At 28.7% G+C, this 24,764-nt stretch overlaps 1 protein-coding gene across 1 annotated transcript in view; it reads left to right on the forward strand.

The window, feature by feature from the left end:
* The window catches only part of LOC111612887 (RAC serine/threonine-protein kinase-like), a 67,886-nt gene that overhangs the window by 25,275 nt on the left and 17,847 nt on the right, over positions 1-24,764 (forward strand). The window contains 5 exon segments of the mRNA XM_023354169.1: positions 2,538-2,660; positions 7,827-7,938; positions 17,155-17,305; positions 18,773-18,904; positions 18,975-19,040. Of these exon segments, the coding sequence (XP_023209937.1) occupies positions 2,538-2,660; positions 7,827-7,938; positions 17,155-17,305; positions 18,773-18,904; positions 18,975-19,040 (584 nt within the window).

Genomic DNA, 24,764 nt, shown 5'->3' on the forward strand with positions numbered 1-24,764 from the left:
TGTATCGTTAAAAATTATTTTTTTATTTTGTACAAACAAAATAAATATATTGAAAAATATAAAAACAATAAAAAATTATATTTCAGAAGTTAATTTAGTATCAAAAACATAAAATATTTGAGTAGCCCAAGACATAGCCAAAGATTGCAGCACCACAGCACTGGCAAAAATTTAAATTTGCCGACTGGAATTCTTTCAGATAATTGCCATTTCGGATAAACGACGCTCTACTGTATTCGTATATTATTGAGCATGTGTGTGTTTGTTTTTGCGTAACATTGTTTTTTTCATAAAACTTGAAACTCTATAAAATGGAAAAGAAGAAAAGTAAAGCCATCTAAGGTTTTTAAATAAAGGCAATAATCAAGAGCAAAATAGTGATACTTTTGAAAATGTGCCAAGTACTAGTACTTCAAATTCAGAACAAGCAAAGAAAAAATTGTATGTCAATACTTTGGAATGTGCAATATCACCTAAAAAGTCAAAAAGAAACTTTGTCAGACATTATAATAAGGAGTATTTAAAGTTTGGTTTTGTTTTAGCACCAGGCAGTAAACTATTACCACAAACCTTTGTGTAGTGTACTCCGAAATTTTGTCAAATGACACCATGAAATCCAAACTTGATTGTCATTTGAATTTGAAGCACAAAGATTTTATTGTTAAGCTCATAGACTTTTTTGAAAGATTATGTGAACATATTAAACAGAAAAATGTAATGAAAACGATGGTGACTAGCAACAAGTCATTACTTCGAGCATTGTACTTAGTGGTTCTTTGTATAGCTAAAGCTAAAAAGCCATTTATGATTGGTGAGGAGTTAGTAAAACCTTGCATCTTAGATGTTGTACAAGAAATTTTGGTACCTCAATCCATTAAAAAACTGGAGGCTATACCCATGTTGGATAATACCATTCAAAGAAGAATTGTTGATATGGCAATAGATATCGAAATTCAAGTTGTAGAAGGGATAAAGAAATCTAGATATTTTGCATTTCAGCTTGACAAGTCTACTGATGTGAGTAACCATGCTATCCTTCTTTGTTTTGTGAGATATAGTGAAGAGGAAGTCTTACAGGAAGAACTTCTTTGTTGCCTTGATTTATCTGGAAGAATTACTAGTTCTGAGATATTTAGTACTCTTAATAATTATATTCAAGCACAAGGATTAGACTGGAAGAAATGTGTGGGAAGGTGTATGGATGGTGCTGCGAGTATCATTCTGGAGTAGTTGCAAAAATAAAGGAAGTTGTGCACCCAGAAATATTGTCAACTCACTGCATAATCAATCTAGAACATTTAACTGCAACGAAGCTTTCTGCTGAACTGAATGATAAATAATGTAGTAAAGATTGTTAATGAAATTCATAGTTGGGCTATGAATTCCAAGCGGTTCACAATATTGTGAGAGAGTATGTACTCACATCACTATCATCATTTTCTCATGGTGAAATGAGGTGGTTATCATGGTTATCAAGAGGAAGCGTTCTTACATGCCTTTTCGAATTAAGAGAAGAGGTAACAAAATTTTTATGGTCCTGAAAATGCAATTTAATAGAATCTTTGTTAAATGAAGAATGGATGGTTAAACTTGCATATATGGTTGACATATTTAATCTTCTTAATGAGCTTAACAATTCACTTCAGGGATTTTGTACAAATATCTTTACAGTGAGAAATAAAATGGATGCGTTCAAAAAGAAGCTGGATCTTTGGGACAGTTGAGTACATAAGAAAGATGTAGAAATGTTCCCAATTTTGAGTTAATTTTTAACTACAGCTGATGTCAACAGAAAGTAATATTGAAAATAATTAGTGAACATTTAAAGGTATTAGTTGAAAACTTAATAACTATTTCCCTGAAAGTGAGGATCCTTGTAAGGGCAACCTTTGTATTAATAATCCTTTCCTGGAAGACATGCACTTGATTTTCATGATAAAGAAAAGCTGATAGAATTATCTACTGATGTCACTTTAGTTTTGAGACATAAAATGATGTCATTGCCTCAGTTTTGGATATCGCGTAAAAAAGAATATCCAATATTGAGTGATAAAGCTATCAAATTATTAATTGTTTTTTCAACTTATTATTTGTGCAAGAAAACTTTTAATGCCATGTCAATAATAAAAACCCAGCAGAGAAATCAAGTGGATATAAATGCTGCACTTCATCTTTCAGAAACAAACCTGCAGCCACGAATAACTGATTTGCTAACAAAGGAGCAACACTAATAATGTCATATAAATTTGTATTTCTATTCAATTAGATAATAAAAATATTATTTAGGTTTAGGTTTTTATTTCAGTCTTGATAGTTTGCCGGTCCACAAGTGTGAAAAGGTTGAAAACCACTGTTATAGAATACAGGAATCAAACTTCTATTGGAATCTGACTTGTATATAGAAGAAGAAAAGTTAGAATGAAGGCTACATCAAAGTATATTATTGAGCAAGAAGTAGTTTCATGATTTTAATAATGTAGTAGATAATAAATGTTTACTTTTTGTTTATACTTTAAATATTTATTTATTTTTAATAGGTGAACACATCAAAAATTGGAGACCACGTTACTTTGTCTTATTGGATGATGGGTCACTTATTGGATTTAAGAGCAAACCTGAACATGGATTTGCTGATCCATTAAATAATTTCACTGTTAGAGGTAAAATATTTAATTTTTAAATTAGTTTAGAAGAAGAAAAAATACATTGAAATATTAAATTTATGCATATTTGAATAAAGGTTTAATCGATCAATAATTGAAATTATTTAATTATTTTTATTTGAATTTTTTAATTTATAGATGTAAGATTATATATATTAGTATGATCTTGTTTTATATGGGCTTTTGCATGTCAGTAGTTACTACATAAAACAAGTGTATAAATGTGTGCTTCAGCCTAATTAGTCCTAGATGATTGCCTAGACACTTACGCAACTGTTTATGTTTAACAAAAGGCATTTAACACATTTTGTCATCAGTTTTTACTATACAGTGAATAACATCTGCTACTTGTCAATATATAGAGCAAAATTTTATTATACCATATCAAGTTTACTACTAGATAAAAATACATTCAAATCAGAGTATTCACCACAGTGAGTAGCATTAACTGTGTGTTTGGAATATCAGAAGCTGGAGAAATGTGTGATTTACTGACTTAAGATTCAGATTTAGTGGCATTTAGGATGTTACATGTTGTGGTCATCTTTTAGAGGAACAGTAATAGAAGCTGCTGGTTTTTATTTTAATTATGAACATAATGATATTTTAACACTATATGCAACTACTAGTCTTTCCTTAAATTTTATCTTATGAATCAGATTGTCATTATATTTGAAAAAAAAAGTCTGCAATAAATTTGGCATCACACATTGCCTGTACAAGACTTTTTTTCAGGTTGAGCTTTTTCTCTTGAAGTCATTCCTCCTGGAACTTAATTCTCAGCTTCCAATGTATTAACCAATAAACTCTTCCAGGTCATTATTTAATACTGTTGTTTGGTCATCAGTTATGTCCATGTCCTCTTCTAAGTTTTCAAAATCTTTGTCACTAATTCTCCTGGCATTTTTTTCTGCAGTTCTCATAATGTATAATACATCTGGAATGGTTCGTAGTTTGTCTGAAGTGACAGACTTTACACAATAGGCTGTTACAGATTTGTCTTTGTTTTTCAACTTTATTACTTTATTAGAAAGAAACTCAGCTGTGTTAAATCCTTTCAAAACTGAACAATGATGAGATTCTTGTTAAGATGTTGCTCAGGATGTGACTTACACATTGCTGAGGCCTTGGACATCTCAACAATGTTTGAGTCACATTGCTAAGATGTCCAAGCCCTTAGTGATGTTACTTGTACATTTCATCATGTAGTCTATTTTAAAGAGTTTGATTATCTCCTGATTTAAGAGGATGGATAAGGGATATAGTATTAAGAGATAAAGGCAATCTCTTCTTTGTTGTTTGCAAACTCATTTGCATCACTTATACATCCTAGGGCATTATCTAGAACAAGGACTTTAAATCCCTTTTTCTTACAGATATTTTTATTTTTTTTTTATTTTTGAGAAGAAAGCAATGGAGAGTTAGTCTGAAAAGAGAGGTTCTTCAAAAGCTTTCTTATTCTACTTCTAATACACTGGCAAAATAACCCTTTGTCAGAAAAGTTCCAGGACAAAGCTCATAAAAAATAGAAAATTGCAATTACCAAGTAATGATTCTAGCTCCTGTCAAAGTAGTCTCTTCAGCTATATACACAATTGTCAATGTTTCTGGAGGTCTTGGAAGCAAGCAGAGAAAGTGCCAAGTGTGATGCTTGTTAGCTCATTTGTCACAAAAGTCTGTTGGGTGTCTGCAATATCTTGACGAAATGTCCCTTTCAGCTGCTTGACTAAATGACCCTTTCAGTTGCAATCCTTTGTCAGAAAAGTGTGATTTTTTTTCTTGTTTCCACGAGTGAAAAGGCAGGCTTCTCTGGTTGCTTCCAAGACCTTTGGCAATTGTGTATATATAGCTGAGGGTACTACTTTGACAGGAGCTAGGATCATTAGTTGGTAATTAAAATTTTCTATTTTTTTGAGCATTGTCCTGGAACTTTTCTGACAAAGGGTGTATTCCTGTTGCATCCTCTAAGATCTGTTGGATTTCAAGCTCAGTAAATAAGTGTTACAATCCAAGAAACTTTTAATCCAGCAGAGTATTTTAATGGAACAAAAACATTTTCAGCTACTTTGATCAGCCATCTTCAGGTTCTAACAACAGAATTTAAACTAAATAGAACATTTTACAATATGTAACATTGCAAAATGATTATTATTGGAATCTATATACTAGAGATAAAACATCCATGCATTTGATAAACCATTCATATTGTGATGATTTATGCAGTTGCCAGCTATGCTATTTATAAATTTTGGTGATTTCAGCTTGTTTACTGATGATGAAATGAGCTGATTGTCCAAGAACAACATGTCTCCTGTAGAATTGCATTCCTTCCTGATTTCATATTGATGTGTTTTTATTCTCTGACACCTCAGAACAACAATCAAAGAACACACCAATATGACATCAGGAAGTGACACAATTCTATTAGGTTGTTGCAAATTAAATTGCCGATTTTTATTTCTAACTTTGAACATTTATTAATTTAATTTTAAACTTACATATTCAATCAAAATTGCTTCCACCAACATTAATACATTTTTTCAAATGCAGTAGAAATACATTAATGCCAATTTGATAGAGAAATCATGAGAATGAGAAACCAAAAAGTCGTTAAAAGTACTTTTTATTGCATCCTCTTCCTTGAAGACTTTCCTTGCCAAAAAAACTGCCCAAATGTATAAAAAAATCCAGCAATGAGTTGAATAACTTTCCTGGCTGTTATGAGTTTTATTTAAAAAAAAAAAATAACTTTTAAGCAAAATAAATAAAATTGTGTGGGGCATCGTCTGTTATCAGATTTTTTTTAATAAAAACTTTTTATTTTTAATTATTATAAAATGACAAAAAGCTTAATTTTGAGGGTAGGGATGGGTTTTATGAAAAACTATAAATGTTGATAAAGATTTTATTCAATACTAAGTCCTACCCTTCTCGAGTTATGATATACGATCAGGCTTCATCGTATGGCGGCAACATTGTTGCAAAGTAACAGTGTAGTCTGATCTCTCACTGCTTTAAACCATGGAGCCATTTTCTCTTTGATAGTTGTATAGGTATTCTGAGTTATCTTCAAAAACAATGCTGTTTTATTGATATTGCAATCCTGTTCAAGTTGATAGCTGTTGCATTAGTGAATGCCTTTTTGAAGTTTTGGAACCTGTTTTTTGAGAGTCTGTGATGCTGTTAATTGAGGAAATTTGTTGTGAAGCACAAGTTCCTTGGTGGAAATCATACTAAAATGCATAGGCAGGTTTTTCTTATGTTGATCTTCAATCCAAATGAATAAAGCATTCTTTATTCTCAATGTTGTTATGCTCACAACTCTCATATTTAGCACCAGCTTGTACTGCCTCTCCGACCTCTTGATTTTTTTTTTACATACATATGTTTTGTACAATAGTTCCATTGACACAAAACATTCAACCTAAGATCACTTATAAGAGCAATTCTCAACACTTACCTAGAAGTTGCACCTTCTCATATAAAGGCATCACTTTTCTGGTCTTTTACTGTCACTAGATTCATAATCATATTATAGTGTAAGCTGGAACACTCCTTTCATAAACTTCGTGTCTTGTTTAAATATTTATAATCAGACATTTAAACAAGACATGGAAGTGTATGAAAGGTGTGTTCCAGCTTGCACTATTATATGATTATGGATCTAGTGACAGTAAAAGACAAAAATGTCTGATTATAAATATTTATAGTCTTGAGATGATGTCTCAAAAACAGGAGCAATAGAACATTCCAACTTTAAAAAGTTTTGATCAACATTCTATAAACAATGATCATAACCTAAAGCAAGCTTCTGAATGAGGCCAAGAACATTTGTGATTATAAATACCATGTGATGAAAGTGTGTATGAAATATGTATTGTGAAAAAAACTAGATGATTTCTTTTGAACACATGGCATTCATTTAAGCACAGTTATTTTTATGCATAAGCAATCAAAATAAGAAATAGGTATTGGATTTCCAAGTATTATAAGTTTAGTTTTACATAGCTCTTATGGTAGATAAACAACATTTTTCTTTCTTCATATATCAACAGTAGAACTTTTTATTTTCATTTAATTTTAATAATTTTCTCAACCTTAATCTTTCTTTTTTTTAAAGGTAGGCGTTAAAAAATTACTTTCAATTTTTATACAATAACTTTTGCTTTACAGTGACTATTTATAATAAAAATAATCGGCATGTGCTTTAATTAATAGACAGAATTACTTCTGTGTTTCTAAGCGTTAACTTTAATTAATCATTCTTCATCTTCATAAACAAATTTGTGTATAACAGCCCCACATAAAACAAGATGTATGATAAACTTCTTACTTTGCAATTTTCTATTTTAGTTGCTATATTATCTGGATTTTGTTTTTTTTTTTTGTGATTTATTTTTTACAATAAAATATAAATATATTTATAAATGTTTTTTTCTAATATTGAAAAATGAAAGGAAATGACTTATATAAATAATGCATTTTTATAAAGTTGGTTAAATACTTTATTATATTATACATATATGCATATTTGCAAGTGTTAATTCAACGTTTGAAGGCTTCATTGCTTTATCAATAATAATAATGTATAACAAGCTTTTTAATAATAATAATAATGTTTAACAAGCTTTTTGTTTATATGTTTTTGTTTTATTAAGATAGTCTATGCATAGATTTCTTGCAAAAGTATACTTGGATGTGTTTTATCATAGTTACATCATAACTCTTTTGAAATTTGATTAAATTATCTATCAAAGAAGCTTTTGTGTCATGGAAGAAATCTGTTTCTTGAATTTTAATACCATTAACATAATTTTTAAAATATGAATTTTTTAAATTATTATTATTTATATAAAAAATGATAAAGAACATCCTAAATTTATTTACTTTGAATCTCTCGCAATTTTCTGGATGCAAAAGTAAAGTTATTATGCAATAGGCTTCTGATATCAAAGTAATTATCTTCAACTACATAAATTAGTAGAGTTAAGATGTTTTCTTTTAATAAAATAAAATTACAGATTTTCCTTTCTCAAAGTTAGTTTGGATTTTTTTATGTTATCTAACTAAAAGAAGAATCAGGCCATTATTAATTTTTGTGATATGATAAAAATAATATACTGATGATTTATATTTTATTTTAAAATCAAATATTTCTAACAGGCTGTCAACTAATGAAGTCTGATAGGCCAAAACCATTTACTTTCATGATCAGAGGACTACAATGGACCACGGTTATAGAACGCACCTTCCATGTTGAATATTAACAAGAAAGGTAATATTTTAATAAATTTTCAAATAACTTTTTACCTCCCATGTTTCTACTAAAACTTCTCTTTTAACATAAGGCCAAACTGGTTGAGGAAATTTTACTGAAGAAATTCCTTGAAAGTTTTTGGAAAATTTGTCCAACATTCTCCCTTCCTGTTCCAAATCCATCTAATAAAAATACATATTAATGTATTTATTCTTAAATAAATTTTGAATTTAAAAAGTACAGCAAGACCCCACTTAATGCTGATTTGATATGATGTGGTCTGCTCAAAGCCTTAAAAAAAAAAAAAAATTATGCTGATTTAAATTATCAGAGCATTTCATTGATTCATATATAATACAATTATTTACGAAGACAAACCAATCAACAAAAGGTGGCAATTAGTTGTAATGCTGCACTTTCCTTAAATCTATGTTTGTTTTGTACAATTTTGGAAAAAATATAACATCATGGATGCCATAGGCAATATTGACTTTGCTTGGCAAGAATTAACTGATAAATGCATGAAGAAAATGTGGAACAAGTTATGGCTGAAGGTATCCAAGAATTCTCAACGAGAAAAGCCTGTTGCTATATTGTTAGGTTGATCAAATTGTCAACCTAATCGACAGAGCAAGACTAAGAGATGTAACGAGTAGGATATTGAGGAGTTACTGCAGGTTTCTGGTAAGAGCCTTACCAATGATGACCTTCAAGAACTGGTAGAACAAGGAATTCGTATAGAACTGGAAAATACATATTCTGAAAACAAAGAACCCAAAAAAATTTCTCTACAGATTTCCTTAGTAAAAGTTTGGTAATGATAACCAAAATCGCTGATCAAATTGTAGCGAATAGCAAAATGAGGCATTTTGAATATGATCTTCTGCTACTGACATTTGCTTAAGGAAAGAAAAAAAGTGACAAATGAAACTACACAACTTTATTGCAAAAAACAAGAATTTCAGAAAAGTCAGGACCTTCATCACAAAAAATGAACTTTACATTTCTGTGTGCATATGTTTGTTTATTTAACATATATTATTACACAAATTAATATAAAAATAACTTAAAATTAAAGTAAAATTTGTTTATTTTTGGTTGCATGTTTTCCTATCCCTATTTACTCTATGTTAAAATGACCCCGTTTAACGCTGTTTCATTTAGGAACGCATCCCCCACGTTAAGCAGGGTCTTACTGTATAACATTTTGAAGTATTAGAGGTTTAATTATTTATAAATTATTTTGAATTAAATGAAAAAAATGAAAATTTGTAAACATGAGAAAACACATAACTTGCACACATTCAATCATTCTGATTGTATATCATTAACTAACACAATTTTCAATTTCATAATGTTTGCATTTTAGAAATAATAAAATTTAACAGCGTAAATAATTAAAAAAATTTTCTTTTCAATCTGTAATATTACTTCTTTCAAACCTAATTTCAGGGTTAGTTGACAGACTCTTAATGAAGATAATGAAAATTATATACATATGGTCAAAATGTTCTTTGGAGGAGCATACATTTTTTGGTCAATTCTGAGTTTTTGACTAAAGAGATTTTTATGAGATATAAAAATATTTTAAATTTGAAACAACTTTAATTTGAATTAGTAATGAATTAAAAGTAACAAAAATTGATTTTCAAATTTTTTAAATTTTGGAGGCAGTGAAAGCATACTTTTCAAGTATAAATCATTTGAAATAACTACACTGGGGAACAAAATGAAAGCTTTTTTTGGCACACAAATGAGAAAACCTGATCCTAACAGAATTTTTTATGCTGTTTTCAAATATATAAATAGTTTTTCTTCATCACATCTGGTTTTTTGTGACAGCTAGTTTAAATGTAATATATATTTATTTAGACAACACACATACACTTATTTATTTATCTTGTGTAAAATGGTGAAATGTGGAGCTTCTGCTGTTTGGCATTTGGAGAATCCCTCTTGAGTGTCCAACAGTAATCAGCAAGCATTCTTGAATTCCACTGACCCTGATACCTCTATTCCATGATAGAGATGTCTTGATGGAAATGCTCCCTGTGTTCATCACTGACAGCACCAAGATTGTTGGGGAAGAAATCCAGGTGGGAATCCAAGAAATGCATTCTGAGGAACATATTACATCCCATATTTGAAATCAGTACAATAAATTCTATTAGATACAATTTCTCTCTTCTATGTACCAAAAATTATGTTGACCAGTGAGCTATCAATGTTTATTGTGTTTATATTTGGAGTTGTTCAAAGCTGGAACTTAAAATTAATCAATATCACACCTTCCTTACATCTTCCAGCAATACTTTATTATAAACAAACATTTTTCAAATTGAGGTTCAATTTGAAAATGTAGAACCTGAAGCATACCAAAAATGTTTGTTTCTAATAAAGTATTGCTGGAAGACATAAGGTAGGTTTGATATTGATTAATGTTATGGTTTTAAAATCAAAACTTAAGGTTGGTTCACACTATATAGCTGGCTGGTGGCAAGTAATTGACTGACAATTATCCCTTTACATATTTGTCATTATCTGTTTTCTTGGCAGCAATTATTAACTTATATTAAGTGACAGCTGGATTAGGTAGTTAAGACATCAGCCTACCACTTTGGGGGACCAAGGATTAAATTTGAGGGAGCAAATCCCCAGGAATTTTTCATGGTCGGTGTGTCCTGTTCTTCACCACCTGGTTGCTTGCATTGTGGGTCTGACCAATACAAACAATGCATTTGGAAAAAAGGACTGTTTCATGCCCACATTTAAAAACACAAAAATTGATTAACACCAAAGCAAAATTTGTGCGCAAAATAAAAAGATTAACAATTTTAGAACTGAAAATTAATTCAGTAAATTAACAATAAATTAAAATATAAAATATTTTATTTATTGTTTTGAAATTACTAATGTTCCTATAAATGATTGAACAAATCATTTATAGAAACTCAAACAAAATTATGAACAATTTTTATAATATGTGAGTAGAGTTAAAACAGAAAATGTATTCTGATTAACTTATATTAAGAAATAAAAGGAATGCTATATTGTACTTATTTTTTGCCTTAGAAGGATATAAGTTAATAAAAACATATTTATACACATGCATTCAAATACACTGCAAAAATATTTATATGACATGAATGTCATATTTGGTGTGTTTGTTGCTCAACTGAAAACAAAAACTGTAAAATAATAACCTTTGTGTAATAATAATTCATGCAATATGTTTAATTTTTCTTAATTATAATCTTGATATTAATAAAACTTAAATGACTAACAGAATGAAATATTTCATTCTCAACATCTATGATTATGATGAGAATAAATTTAAATTATTTACTTGATTAATCATAAAATGACTGAATTCTTTTACACATCCATTGAGATCCAACCATTTTAAAAAAGGAAGAACAAATTCAACTAATTGAGCAAGACTTTTAAACAATAATAAATCTTCATGAAATCTTTTATGTATATTTGGATGCAGGACCTACAAAAGAAAATTTTTAAAAATATATAATTATTTTTTATTTTTTGAGATAAAGAATTGTATTAATTACTGTATCTGTTTTATTTACTTTTATAGCTACTGGTACTACTTTTTCATCTTTTATAAAAGTTTCTTCTTTATTTTCTTTATGAAAATATGCTTTCAATGAACTAAATATAGAATCTGTATAATGGATAAACATTTTAATTATAAAAATAAACACATAAAATTTAATGAGAAAAAAAGCTATAACATAATAAAATAACAAAGTTTTTAAAATAAAAATTTACATAGAAAATGATTTCCAATTATAAACTGTTGCAGTGTAAGCTTCTATGTGCATGCTGAAAAGTTAATTATTTTATTTATAATTTTTGAGATCAAGCCAGACTGGCCATCTAGCAATTCTGGTAATGCCAGAGAAACAGGTGCTCTTATAGGCTAGTTAACACACTGGTGGAGTCATACATGAAATGCATAATTTTAGAAACCACTTAGAAACATCTTTTATATAAAAATTTAAACATAATAGTAACAAAAGACATTGATAACATTTTCAATTTCTTGATCTGAGAGTATAACAAATATGCTATTATCTTTGTCTTTACTTAAATAAAGATAGCAATATACAAAGACATGTTTATGAATAATTACTCTCATTGCTGATCATATATCTATATACATAATATCTACAGATATAATGTGTTTGTACACTTTTTCATAAATNTAAATTGAAAAAAAAACTGTTACACTTCTTGAACAGCATGCACTTGAACTTTCTTATTCACATATCTGATATAATATAGAAAATAATTATTTTTTCTATTGAAAACTTTCATTGTTTGTTATAAAATCGGTAAAGATACACTCCTGGTCAAAAATATGGAATGAGTAGTGTCAGTTCCATGTTACAAGTAAAATAATTAAGAGATAGCAAAAAAATTTTATATTTATTGTAATTTTTATAATAAGGTAGTCATCAGTAATGCCTCTTAATTATAAATGAAAATTATTTCTGAGGAAAAGAGTTATTTAAAGAGATTACTATTTTGGCCAATTTGTTTATCAGGTAGATTATGGTGTCCATTAGTTCTGTTTTGTTTGTTGGCCTCCAGATATTTGGACCAACAATTCTCCAGATATATTCAATTGGGATTAATATTCAGAAGGTTTCCAAATCAATATAATATATTAAAACGTAGTTCAGAAAATATCCTGATCCATAATGTAGAAATTCCTGTTACTTTGCAGTTTCAAGAAAGGAATTTGCTTTTTTTAATACATGATTAAGACTATACAAATGAGTCTTTTGATGTACTTTCTCACATCTTAGGAAAATAAGTCTTATGGCAGAGTTGACCTTTCATTAGCAGATACAAATAAAAATTATAATGAACAAATGTTTGTTATATTTTTTTATTTGTATCGACACCAGAACGAAGTTTTGTAACATTTTGCATAGTGAGGCAGATGAGTAGACTCTAATAAATGGTTGACTCTGCCATAAGACTTATTTTCCTGAGGTGTGAGAAAGGATGTCGAAACACTCATTTGGATAGTCTTAATTGTGTGTTAATTTTACAATTACAGTCATGGCCATTTTATCAAATGCTCTTTTTATTATTCATAATTCTTTTTTGCTGCATAACAAGGGACCAAATATCATTGAAAAAATCCAAGCTGCATCTTTAAAATGTCTCTTTAGATTAGTCCAGTTTCATTCTGTAGGATTTGGTTATATTGATCAGCATTTATTTTACCAATAACAAAATACTTTTGTGCACAACTCTTGTTAGAACTACATTTGTATATCATGATAGATTCTTTATACTTTATGCTAATTATAATTCATTGAGGTTGATGTGCTTTTTCAGCTTTATTTTACCAGGTATACCCATCATTGAATGCCTAAAATAATAAATTGCATAATGAAATCAATTTTTTCCATCTATTTTAAAAGTAAAATGCACCTCATTGTTTTCCATAGAATAGCAATTTAAAAGCAATTTAACTATAAGAAAAAGTATTGATGCTTTTAAAATTTCTATACCTTTTGTAATAAATTTATGTATACAGTAGAAACTTAGTTATATGAAACTCTGGATTATTTGAAATGGTTTAAAAAAAAACACTAGAACCTGTAGCTTTGTGCATACCAGAGTATAATTGAGATAAAACTCTCCATGTAACTGAAAATTATGTCATCTGTAGATTATAGTGCCATGAAACTAGATTGTGTATATAGCATTACATTAGATTTCAAATAAACTGATTTATTTTCAAATACAATAATTACATTTTAGTATTTATAGTTTGAAACTTAAATATGCAGTACTTGATGCACCCAAACCATAAAAACAAATTTCTGGATTATCTAATATTTTTTATCCAAAAGATTCCAGGTTCCATCAAATTCATATAATCAAATTTCCAATGTATATATGAACTTCAAGCTAAAACATAAATGAATTGCAAATTGTTTTTAATACCTTATAACAAAATGGAACATTTATAAATATTTTGTTTTTGCAAAATATTGCAGGTGAAATGTTAAATCACCTACAGGAGTCAATTTTTTTGACATTTGTGTATATAAATGAATATTCATATACTGGATTCTAACAAGTATTCAGCATATATATTTAGTACACTCAGAAGAGGATTTCCATCTGAAAGTTTTAGCTTATTTGAATTACTGTTAAAAGTGTGGTATTTTAATTAAACACACACATTTTAAAGAATCATAATTTTTGCAAATTTTTAGAAGTTTTGCATTGATTTTTATACATTCTGAACATACAATGAAAGTATGATATGCATTTACTGCTGAATTTGTTCAAAGATCATTTTTGAGTGCATAAATTGATTTTAGAATGTTATAAAAGATCATTTAATGCTATTTATTTACTTTTATAATGACTTAAAAAATTTTCAGATTTTTATTTAACAATTTTTCTGCTCAGAATAAGTTATTTTCTAACATTCTATATATTCTATATTCTAAACTTTACATTGTGATAGGAAACACAGATTTTAATTTCCAACTCTTTTAATAATACAGTGGATTCTCAATCTATCAATTTCATATCAATTGTTTTCCCACATCTATCGACCGTTTTCTCCAGTCCCAAATAAGGATCCATATATATCATGTTATTTCTGTATTCTTCATTCCCACATTGTTCATTCTGTATTTTAACTGAAAGAAAAATGCTATCCTGCATCAATTGTTTTACTCACAATAGAGGATGCTAAATTCAAACACTGATTTTTATATAACTAAAATTAAAAGCATGTCAAATTTAACAGTTAAATCCTTTGACTACAGCTAATCAGTTTTTATTGTGATTTTTGTCTATTTTTTTGTCTACTGTTTTACAAAGTATTGTACATTATTGTCAAGATTTCCTCTTAAAGCTGGTAACACTGGTAAAAATTAGCACATTTCAATGTTACTATCTGTATGATAATTATTATATTTGTATGATTATTTTGAGCACCGTACAATGTACAATTTCTGTACAATAATTCTGTTTTGTATGATGATTTCATAAATATGCCTTACTCTGAAAACAACCATTAATTATTGGAAAAAAAACCGATTCTCAATCACTATTTTAATACATATTGCCTTTTCATTGATATTTTGTGTCTTTTTGCTGCTAGAGGGCTACTAAATTTTCAGAAGTTTTTTAGATTGGCTACTACTATATATTCTTGATTATAACGCATACCTTTGTCATACTATTTAAGACTGCTAACTGCTATATTATTTTTTTAACAATTTTTTAAAACATAGAATAAACGAACATCCGTGTGCATGCTTCATAGTGTTCAATATTACAGAAAACCATCATATAAGCCTATCACTGGTAAATACATGTTTCATACAAGATAAACAATAAAAACTTCAACATCATAAATTTCCTGTGTAGATCATTTTCCTGCATCAGTTGTTTTTCTCATGTCCCTCTAAAAATAATAGGTCGAGAATCCACTGTAATTTGAGACTAATAAAAGTAAATTCAAATAAATTGAACCTAAAACAGTTTAATTCAAATGTTTAAATTATCCAAAGTTTTTTAGTCATTTATAAATTTAACTAAATTTTTAAATTTGTTGACATTTGCTACAAAATGTATATATGTATGTATATATTTCTAATGTCTTAAATATATTTTTCAGACTCTTGATAATTTTGAATTTCTGAAAGTGCTTGGCAAAGGTNTTTAAATAAATTAAGTAAAAATTTAGTAAATCATAAGTATTTTAAATCTTTAGTAAAGAGTACTACTAGATAACTAAATGAATTTTTTTTAAGAACACAATAACATCACAAAAGCCTTTATCAACTACAAATAAATGACCATTACAGATGATTTGAATTTTTTTTCAGTTGAAATAATGTGCTTTATAATTAATGCATCATTAACATTTGCAAGATCTGAAAGAAATCCATTACACACCATCAATGGTACAAATTGTCAAGTGTTTGCACAAATGTGTATATGATTTTGGCCACTATTTGGTTTTTTTTTAAATTTTTTTTGTGTAAATTGTCTGTGCTTTTTTTGATGAAATGCTTAAGTTTATGCTACAAGTTCACACAAACTTCAGATTTATTTGCATTTATTGTAGAAAATTGTAACTAAGACTTGTTGGATAGTTGAAGTGGTAAATAGAATTCTCAAAGAAAAATTGGAAAATTCTTAACAGCAAACTAAGAAATCGAACATTACCCAAAATAAACCTTTTCTGTTGTAGAATTTTTACATAACATGCTTGGTAAAAGATTAATTGCTGACAAAAATAGTTGCTAAAGCAACATATGATAAATTACATCTTAGTCAAACTAAGAAAATTGCAACTGCTTCTGTTCTGTTTTAGCAAAAATTGAGGAAAAAATATACCTGATTTGATAGTGCCAAATCTAAAAGCAGTAAGAAAAAAATAGATATTATAAATGGGTATAAGTATAGTAGTACAGTAGAGCATTGATTATATGAAACAATTCGGTGCGGGGTTGTTCGGATAACTGATCATTTACGAAAAAATAAATTAAACACAAAACTGTACTGTACATACTTTGTATCACACATCTTACAAATACATATCTTACATAAAGTAGTACATTAAAATAGGCTTACAGTTTAAATTGGCAGAGAGGGGGAGAGTGCTGCAGTGCCACAGCACTAGTGGAAATTTTGAATTTGCCGACTGGAGCACTTTTGGTTGATCAGTATTCGGATAATCGATGCTCTACTGTATTAAATTTCTGACACTTGTTACTCAATTATTCACTAGTTGTTAAAGGCAGTAATTCAAAAGGCAGCAGGCAAACAACACTGGATATTAATTAATAATTGTAATTAAAAAATATTTTGTTATACATTTGTTAATTGTTTCAGCATGATCTTGTAATGTTAATTGATAAAACTAAAATTTCTGTTAATTGTAGTTTTATTTAACTAATTAGCTGATAACATTAAACAAGGTATCATCATAATGATAGAGAAGAAACCCTAATTAATTACAATAAATAAATATTTTAAACCTTCAGTAAATTTGTAATGTATATAATTACATTAAATATAAAATAAAAATAATGAAATACTATTAACATTTATGGATTTGTGAATTTTGATTTCTAAAAAATTTATTAAGTAAATTTTTTTGAATTTTAAAGAATATTCATTTTGTTAAGTGATATACTGTACAATTGTTTTGATTCATTTCAGAGATGAATGGATGCAGTCTATTCAGTTTGTTGCTGATAGATTACAAGATCAGGATCAAGATGTAGAGATGTTAGATCAAAGAAGAGAAGATGAATTTCGTGATAGATTTAATATTTCCACGCATACATATTCATCTAGAGGGAAAAAAATTGTGATTATAATTCCTCACTGTTTTCACTTGTATATATATTCAGTGGTGGATTTCTGCACAGGCACACAAGGAGGCCTAAATCAAGGAGGCCTAAAAATTCAGCTCTTGAGAAAAGGTTAAATACCTTCTTGTAAGGATACTGGAAAATATATCAATGACTCTCAAAACCTTTGAATATCCAGTAAAATTATTTAATTGAAATAACGAACATTTTTTACCTTAATATTCGGTCTTCATCAGGTTTTACAAATGCTGAGATTCTAAGAACAGTTCTGTGTAACGAATTTAAAAACATTAGAACGTTGTGCACGTGTGTTGCCATGGTTGCATATGTGATATTGACATATGCAGCATTCATAGCACAAACAAAATGTTATAAGTATTATATACACAAAATGAAATAAAAGAAAATAAATTACATCTGTTAGTTTATCTTATTTTATTGTAATTTATTTTCTGTTCTTTTATTTCATTTTGTGTATATAATACAGGTAGCCCTCAGTTTATGCTGCAGTTCTTTTCCTACAAAAGCCATCGTAAAATGAACCCATACTTAGTGAGGTATAGGGTTAAGTTCTATACAAGTGAAAAATAAGCAAATAATTTTGTTTATTAATACAATATAATACAAAATACATAAAATACATTTTAAAAATTAAATTTATATCATAAAATAAAGTAAAATGTTTTTATTAAAAAATTTCAGTTTCGGATCTCTCACATTTTTCGGATAAAAGTATCCATCTTTAATTGTTTGCATTTTTGTTTTCTTTCATTAAAAATTTCGGAATATGGTCGAATGGATGCGATGATGCTTCGTTTTANTGATTTCATAAATATGCCTTACTCTGAAAACAACCATTAATTATTGGAAAAAAAACCGATTCTCAATCACTATTTTAATACATATTGCCTTTTCATTGATATTTTGTGTCTTTTTGCTGCTAGAGGGCTACTAAATTTTCAGAAGTTTTTTAGATTGGCTACTACTATATATTCTTGATTATAACGCATACCTTTGTCATACTATTTAAGACTGCTAACTGCTATATTATTTTTTTAACAATTTTTTAAAACATAGAATAAACGAACATCCGTGTGCATGCTTCATAGTGTTCAATATTACAGAAAACCATCATATAAGCCTATCACTGGTAAATACATGTTTCATACAAGATAAACAATAAAAACTTCAACATCATAAATTTCCTGTGTAGATCATTTTCCTGCATCAGTTGTTTTTCTCATGTCCCTCTAAAAATAATAGGTCGAGAATCCACTGTAATTTGAGACTAATAAAAGTAAATTCAAATAAATTGAACCTAAAACAGTTTAATTCAAATGTTTAAATTATCCAAAGTTTTTTAGTCATTTATAAATTTAACTAAATTTTTAAATTTGTTGACATTTGCTACAAAATGTATATATGTATGTATATATTTCTAATGTCTTAAATATATTTTTCAGACTCTTGATAATTTTGAATTTCTGAAAGTGCTTGGCAAAGGTACATTTGGTAAAGTGATTCTGTGCAGAGAGAAAGCTACCGGTCAATTATATGCAATAAAAGTTCTTAAAAAAGAAGTCATAATTGCAAAAGTACAATTATTTGTAATTCATAAAGTTTAACTTTAAAGCAGAAATAAGATGTGTATTTTTCTGTTTGTAGGATGAGGTTGCCCATACTTTGACAGAGAACAGGGTTTTAAGAAACACTAAACATCCTTTTCTTATAGTAAGTATACTAAAGTTTTATTATTATTATTATTATAATTAAAGAGCATTTCTAAAAATATGAAATTTTATAATTGAGAAAAAATCCATTTTTTTATGTTTATCATTGTATACTTTCTTCTCTCTCTCCAAATTTTTTATATTAAAAGTTTTTTAATAGCATTGTATAAGAATATTAGTAGAATGTTAATAGAGAAATTAAATGGAAGTTATTTGAAATCATCTGTTTTTTTTAGTATGCTTTATTAAATAAAAAACAAAATACAGGATTGAAACTGAAGTGGAGAACATGTTTAATAAAAAGTACTCACAATCAGAATATTTATTTTAATATTTATAAAATCAGTTAGTGATTATCTGACTGTTTCTTTTGGCATTAAAGTATGTTTTTAAAATTAACCTGTATTATTAATAAATAAAACATAATATTAGATTAGGTTGCAAGCTTTCAATACAAATAGATCACTTCCATCAAGATAAGTAAATAGCAAATTGAATACATCAAAGGCACATAAACACAAACTACCATACCTTGGCTACAAATACATACCTCAGTTATATAAACAATACACGAAGTTTACTATAACTAATCTATAATTGCAGACAAAACAATCCATCACAACAGACTAGTGGGCTGGCCCAAGCTATAGGCATTTACTTAAGGTGTAAAAATTAAAGTGCATGACAACCAGCATCAGTTAAGTTAAAGTTAAAGGGCAACTAGGGTGCCCTTTAACTAATGCTGGTTGTAGTGACAAAAATCTGCCTAGTATGCTAGACTTTTGGGTCGGCCCTATAGAGCAGGCATCACAATGACAAGCAAACGCCATTTATCATACAAATAACTGTAAAGTACTATTTGATTTTTATACGATATGGAACTATGTGCCAGTAAGGCGTTCAGGGCTATCGCCAAACTTTACGACCGTTAACCTAACGGGTACTTTACGGGGTAGGATGCCAGCTCTGGGCTTATGTGTGCTCCAGAAATAACTATATACAAGGGTCAGTAAGGAACTCAAATATTTACTAGTAACTCAATTATTCACTATGTACAAATTAGTAAGAATCAAAAAACAATTTATTCAATGAAAAGACGCAATTAAACAAACCTGAGAAAAATAACACAATTTACTTACTATAACTTATGAATTATTCCCCCTTGGAACTTGATCATATCAATCAATTAAACTATGTACAAGAAATCTTACAACTACGAGCCTATCCATCACCTTAATACTAGGAACCTTTTTCCTTTATCCACTTTCCTTTGAACCACTCCTATCGCTATCTTCCAGACTTACTTCCAATCTCGCTCTGGAATTCACCTTGTTCTATCCTTGGCTGGAGCTTACCTTGCTTGTCTTCTCTGGTTGTGCTTGTTTTATACTCTGAGGTGACGTCACAATTCTTTCTGAAACCACTCCCCTCATTTACATACTTAACATTTAACAATAAATTTGCATGTCTTTTCCTGGGCAGCCTAGTTTCCGGCATTTCTCACTAAATCCTTTTACATTATTCTTTTTTATTACATATTCAGGATGTTAATTTTATTAAGGTTTAGCGGGTTTTCTACTTTGTGCATGTGGGGTGTTTCCCCTTCTTTCTATGGAACTTCTTTCAAACTTCTGCCTGGGAGCGCAAGTGTGCTGCGTTAGTTTCCCTACAGCGCTTCATCTAGTCAGTGAGTTGGTTTTTTTCCTTTGTCTCTTTTTCATTACTAAGGTGAGTGGTGAGGGAACCTTCGTCCTAACTAAACATAAACCCCAAACAAAATAGAATAAAAAGCAAATAAAAATTAAATAATAATACAGCTCGGACTCAGTTCCTTACATAACTAACGCCCAAAACATTATGCATTTATAATTATCAAAATGTGCTTACATTTTTGCACTTTAATAAATTAGTGATGGGATGATACAAAAATTTCACCCAATTTTGATTTAGATTCTGCCAAAAATTCCTGATTTTGATTTTTGTAAATAGTTTCTAAAGATTATTTCAGTTTAGAAAAATTAATGATTTGCATTATGTACATTCGTTAATTAAATGAACATTAAGCTTAAGAATGGAAAACGATTTGGAAATCCAGAATCAATCTTTTGAAAAAAATGTGAAAATTCTCCATTGATATGTGGATATGCATGCTTTCATTATGTACTGTACTACAAAATAAATTTGTAATCTTATTTTCGATAAAGTTAATATTGCAACATTACCCTCAATGAAATTACAACTAATTTCCTTTTACTTAAAGAACTATCCCATCATGTCATGTAGGGTCATCATCTTTGGAAACTAGTTTGTCGGTCAACATACTGACTGGGAAGGGAAAGGTAAATGAGAAGATGCCCTTTTCTCACACTTCTCGCAATAGGCATGCATGTCTTGTAAATGATATAACTCCATCATATTTAATACTAAAATGAGATTTGACAAAAGATTCAATGAGCCAAACAAATACCATTATCATGAGTTAACCAATTCTTGAATTCATTCATTTACCACAAATGTCTAGACCAACTCATCTTGAAAAATCAATTTTTAAAACTCAAAATAGCATTAAACTTAACATGAACAAATATTTTTACTCAGAATCATATGAATGACATTTGAAAATTTAACCTATTACAGCATTCTGTGAATCATAACAAAAACTTTCATAATTATAATGAGTCATTTTATCATTATAAGTAAACATACTAAATATTAAAAATAATTTTATATAATATATTTTTTTCAATTAAAATATAATTTTGTTTATATTTTAANATATTCATCTAGAGGGAAAAAAATTGTGATTATAATTCCTCACTGTTTTCACTTGTATATATATTCAGTGGTGGATTTCTGCACAGGCACACAAGGAGGCCTAAATCAAGGAGGCCTAAAAATTCAGCTCTTGAGAAAAGGTTAAATACCTTCTTGTAAGGATACTGGAAAATATATCAATGACTCTCAAAACCTTTGAATATCCAGTAAAATTATTTAATTGAAATAACGAACATTTTTTACCTTAATATTCGGTCTTCATCAGGTTTTACAAATGCTGAGATTCTAAGAACAGTTCTGTGTAACGAATTTAAAAACATTAGAACGTTGTGCACGTGTGTTGCCATGGTTGCATATGTGATATTGACATATGCAGCATTCATAGCACAAACAAAATGTTATAAGTATTATATACACAAAATGAAATAAAAGAAAATAAATTACATCTGTTAGTTTATCTTATTTTATTGTAATTTATTTTCTGTTCTTTTATTTCATTTTGTGTATATAATACAGGTAGCCCTCAGTTTATGCTGCAGTTCTTTTCCTACAAAAGCCATCGTAAAATGAACCCATACTTAGTGAGGTATAGGGTTAAGTTCTATACAAGTGAAAAATAAGCAAATAATTTTGTTTATTAATACAATATAATACAAAATACATAAAATACATTTTAAAAATTAAATTTATATCATAAAATAAAGTGAAATGTTTCTANATAGTTACGCCTTGACTTCTGGTTCAGCATAGCAGTAGGCACTGGTATATATGCCATGTAGAATACTCTATCAACCCTATAATAATAATAATAATAATAATAATCATCATCATATACAAATATAAACAAAATTATATTTTAATTGAAAAATTATATAAAATTCTGGTCTTTACACCAAAAATAAAATTAATTAAAATCAAATCAATTGAAAATTAAAGCAATATTTTTAAAAACCATTTTAAAATTGTTTTGAAATTTTCAAATTGTAAATCAAATTAGTTTTTAAATTTACACTATTTGTGGGCAACAGTGACAAAACATTTTGCTTTTAATAAATGTACAGAATACAGATTGACAGCCAAATATCAGCCAGATGGCAACCCTAAAGTCACCCCGTCTCCCCTAAAATGTGGGGATAGTTAGTATCAACTGAGTGCAATCTTTCATTACTCTGACTACACAAAAGAAAAGTCTACCATGACAGATGTCACCTTGTATATGGGGCATTATGTATCCTCCACTTTGTTGACGTGAAAATTTCAAATAAACTAATACTTAATTGTTAATATCATAATTTAAAAAATTTTTAATATTCAACTGAAACAAATAACTAATAATTATATAAAATGTGGAAGTATCATTTTAAGAATCAGAAATTTTACTGATATTTTCTTGATTCAAATACCAGGAAAATGTCCAATTGTTCAGATTTTCAATTCAATTAATCGTCTTGCCATTACTTTAAATGCCTAAAATATGCATTTGTAAATTGTGATTTAAGGATACCACAGACGCAGAAAATGGCAACTTAAATCATTTATTGATACTAAATATAATTCCTGAACAGTTAATAGTTGTAGTAACGCACTAAATAAATTTTCAAATTTTCGAAATTGAACCTTTGTCTTTTATCAGAAAATACAATTTTACATCCAGAGAATCTTCCTTCCCTGAAAGATGATGTAATTGATGCATATTTAAAACACACTAATTCTTTGATTCTAGTCTGTTTTTGGATCAAAAATAGTCTTTATTTCCTTGTAGAATGTTGGATACAATTTATCTCTAAAAATTCCGGGTTTTTGTCCAGAATCCCCTGCAGCTGTTTGTATAACCTTTCATATAGACCACTTTTGTTTTACAGTAATGTATTATGTACTTTGTCCACAATTTTAATTGCTTCAGTCAATGGAAGATTTGCTGTTTCCAAACTGGTAATTGAAGCAGGTAGAATTATAACAGCAGCTGACAGTTCAAGATGTTCTTTGATTAATGAATTTGAAAATTTGTCTTTTGCAATGGAAGCATCCACTGCTTCCTCAGAATTGATGTTATTGAAAGTCCATTTCCACAACTGAAAATGGTTCACATAATAAATGGCAGCTTCTCTCCATATTCCCCAGTGAGGAAATCTGAGATCAGGTTCACATTCTTTAAAAATTTAATTTGAGCTGGGCATTTAGTGAATACATTTTTCATGTTTGGTATTAATGAATTCACATCTTTAAAAGCTGCTCTTGGCTTCTTCAGCAACTTGAAGAGCAAGGAGTAGACACACAGCATGTAGCATTTTTGGATAGAGCATGTGCAATCCCTTGCATTCCTTAATCATATAGGGTGTGCCATTATTTAAAAAGAAAAGGATGGAATTATACTTTATTCCTTCTGGTCAAAGAATTCCTAGGGCATTTTCAAATAAACTTGCTATTGTTTTGTGGTTAGTCATTTCCAAAACTTTGGATCATAGAAGAAAAGTCATACCAGGCACATTCTTTCCCAATGTTCCTACAATTACATTTCCTATAGCTCAGAACATTGAGTCACAGCTATTCTTAATCAACTTAATGTATCTTCATAATATTTTGATAGATAAGATATTTCTTAATTGTTGATTTATCAGGTATGTTTTTTGGGTGTATTTCTCTAGAAATTGACAGAATATGGAATTACTCAGTTTTTAAAAAGGGATGTCTTCTGCCAAAACAGCATTTGTTTAGTCCAAGATAAATTGGGATTGGTTTCCTGTAGCTACAGTTAATGAATTATTGTCAGTGGTAAGGAGATTTTGCTTGCTGAATTTATTCAAAGCTGCTTTATGTACCAGGGTGTCAATATGCTGTAGGATCTGAAACTTCCTTTCTGTGCATATATCCTTCTCACATTGTTGACATAAGAAAACTGCCATCAGTGCTAAAAATTTTATCTCCAAATTCAGCAAAAAACTTTTTAGTT

Source organism: Centruroides sculpturatus, unplaced genomic scaffold (assembly GCF_000671375.1).
Source record: "Centruroides sculpturatus isolate CEXI.00-Female unplaced genomic scaffold, Cexi_2.0 scaffold1731, whole genome shotgun sequence".
Taxonomy (NCBI): domain Eukaryota; kingdom Metazoa; phylum Arthropoda; class Arachnida; order Scorpiones; family Buthidae; genus Centruroides; species Centruroides sculpturatus.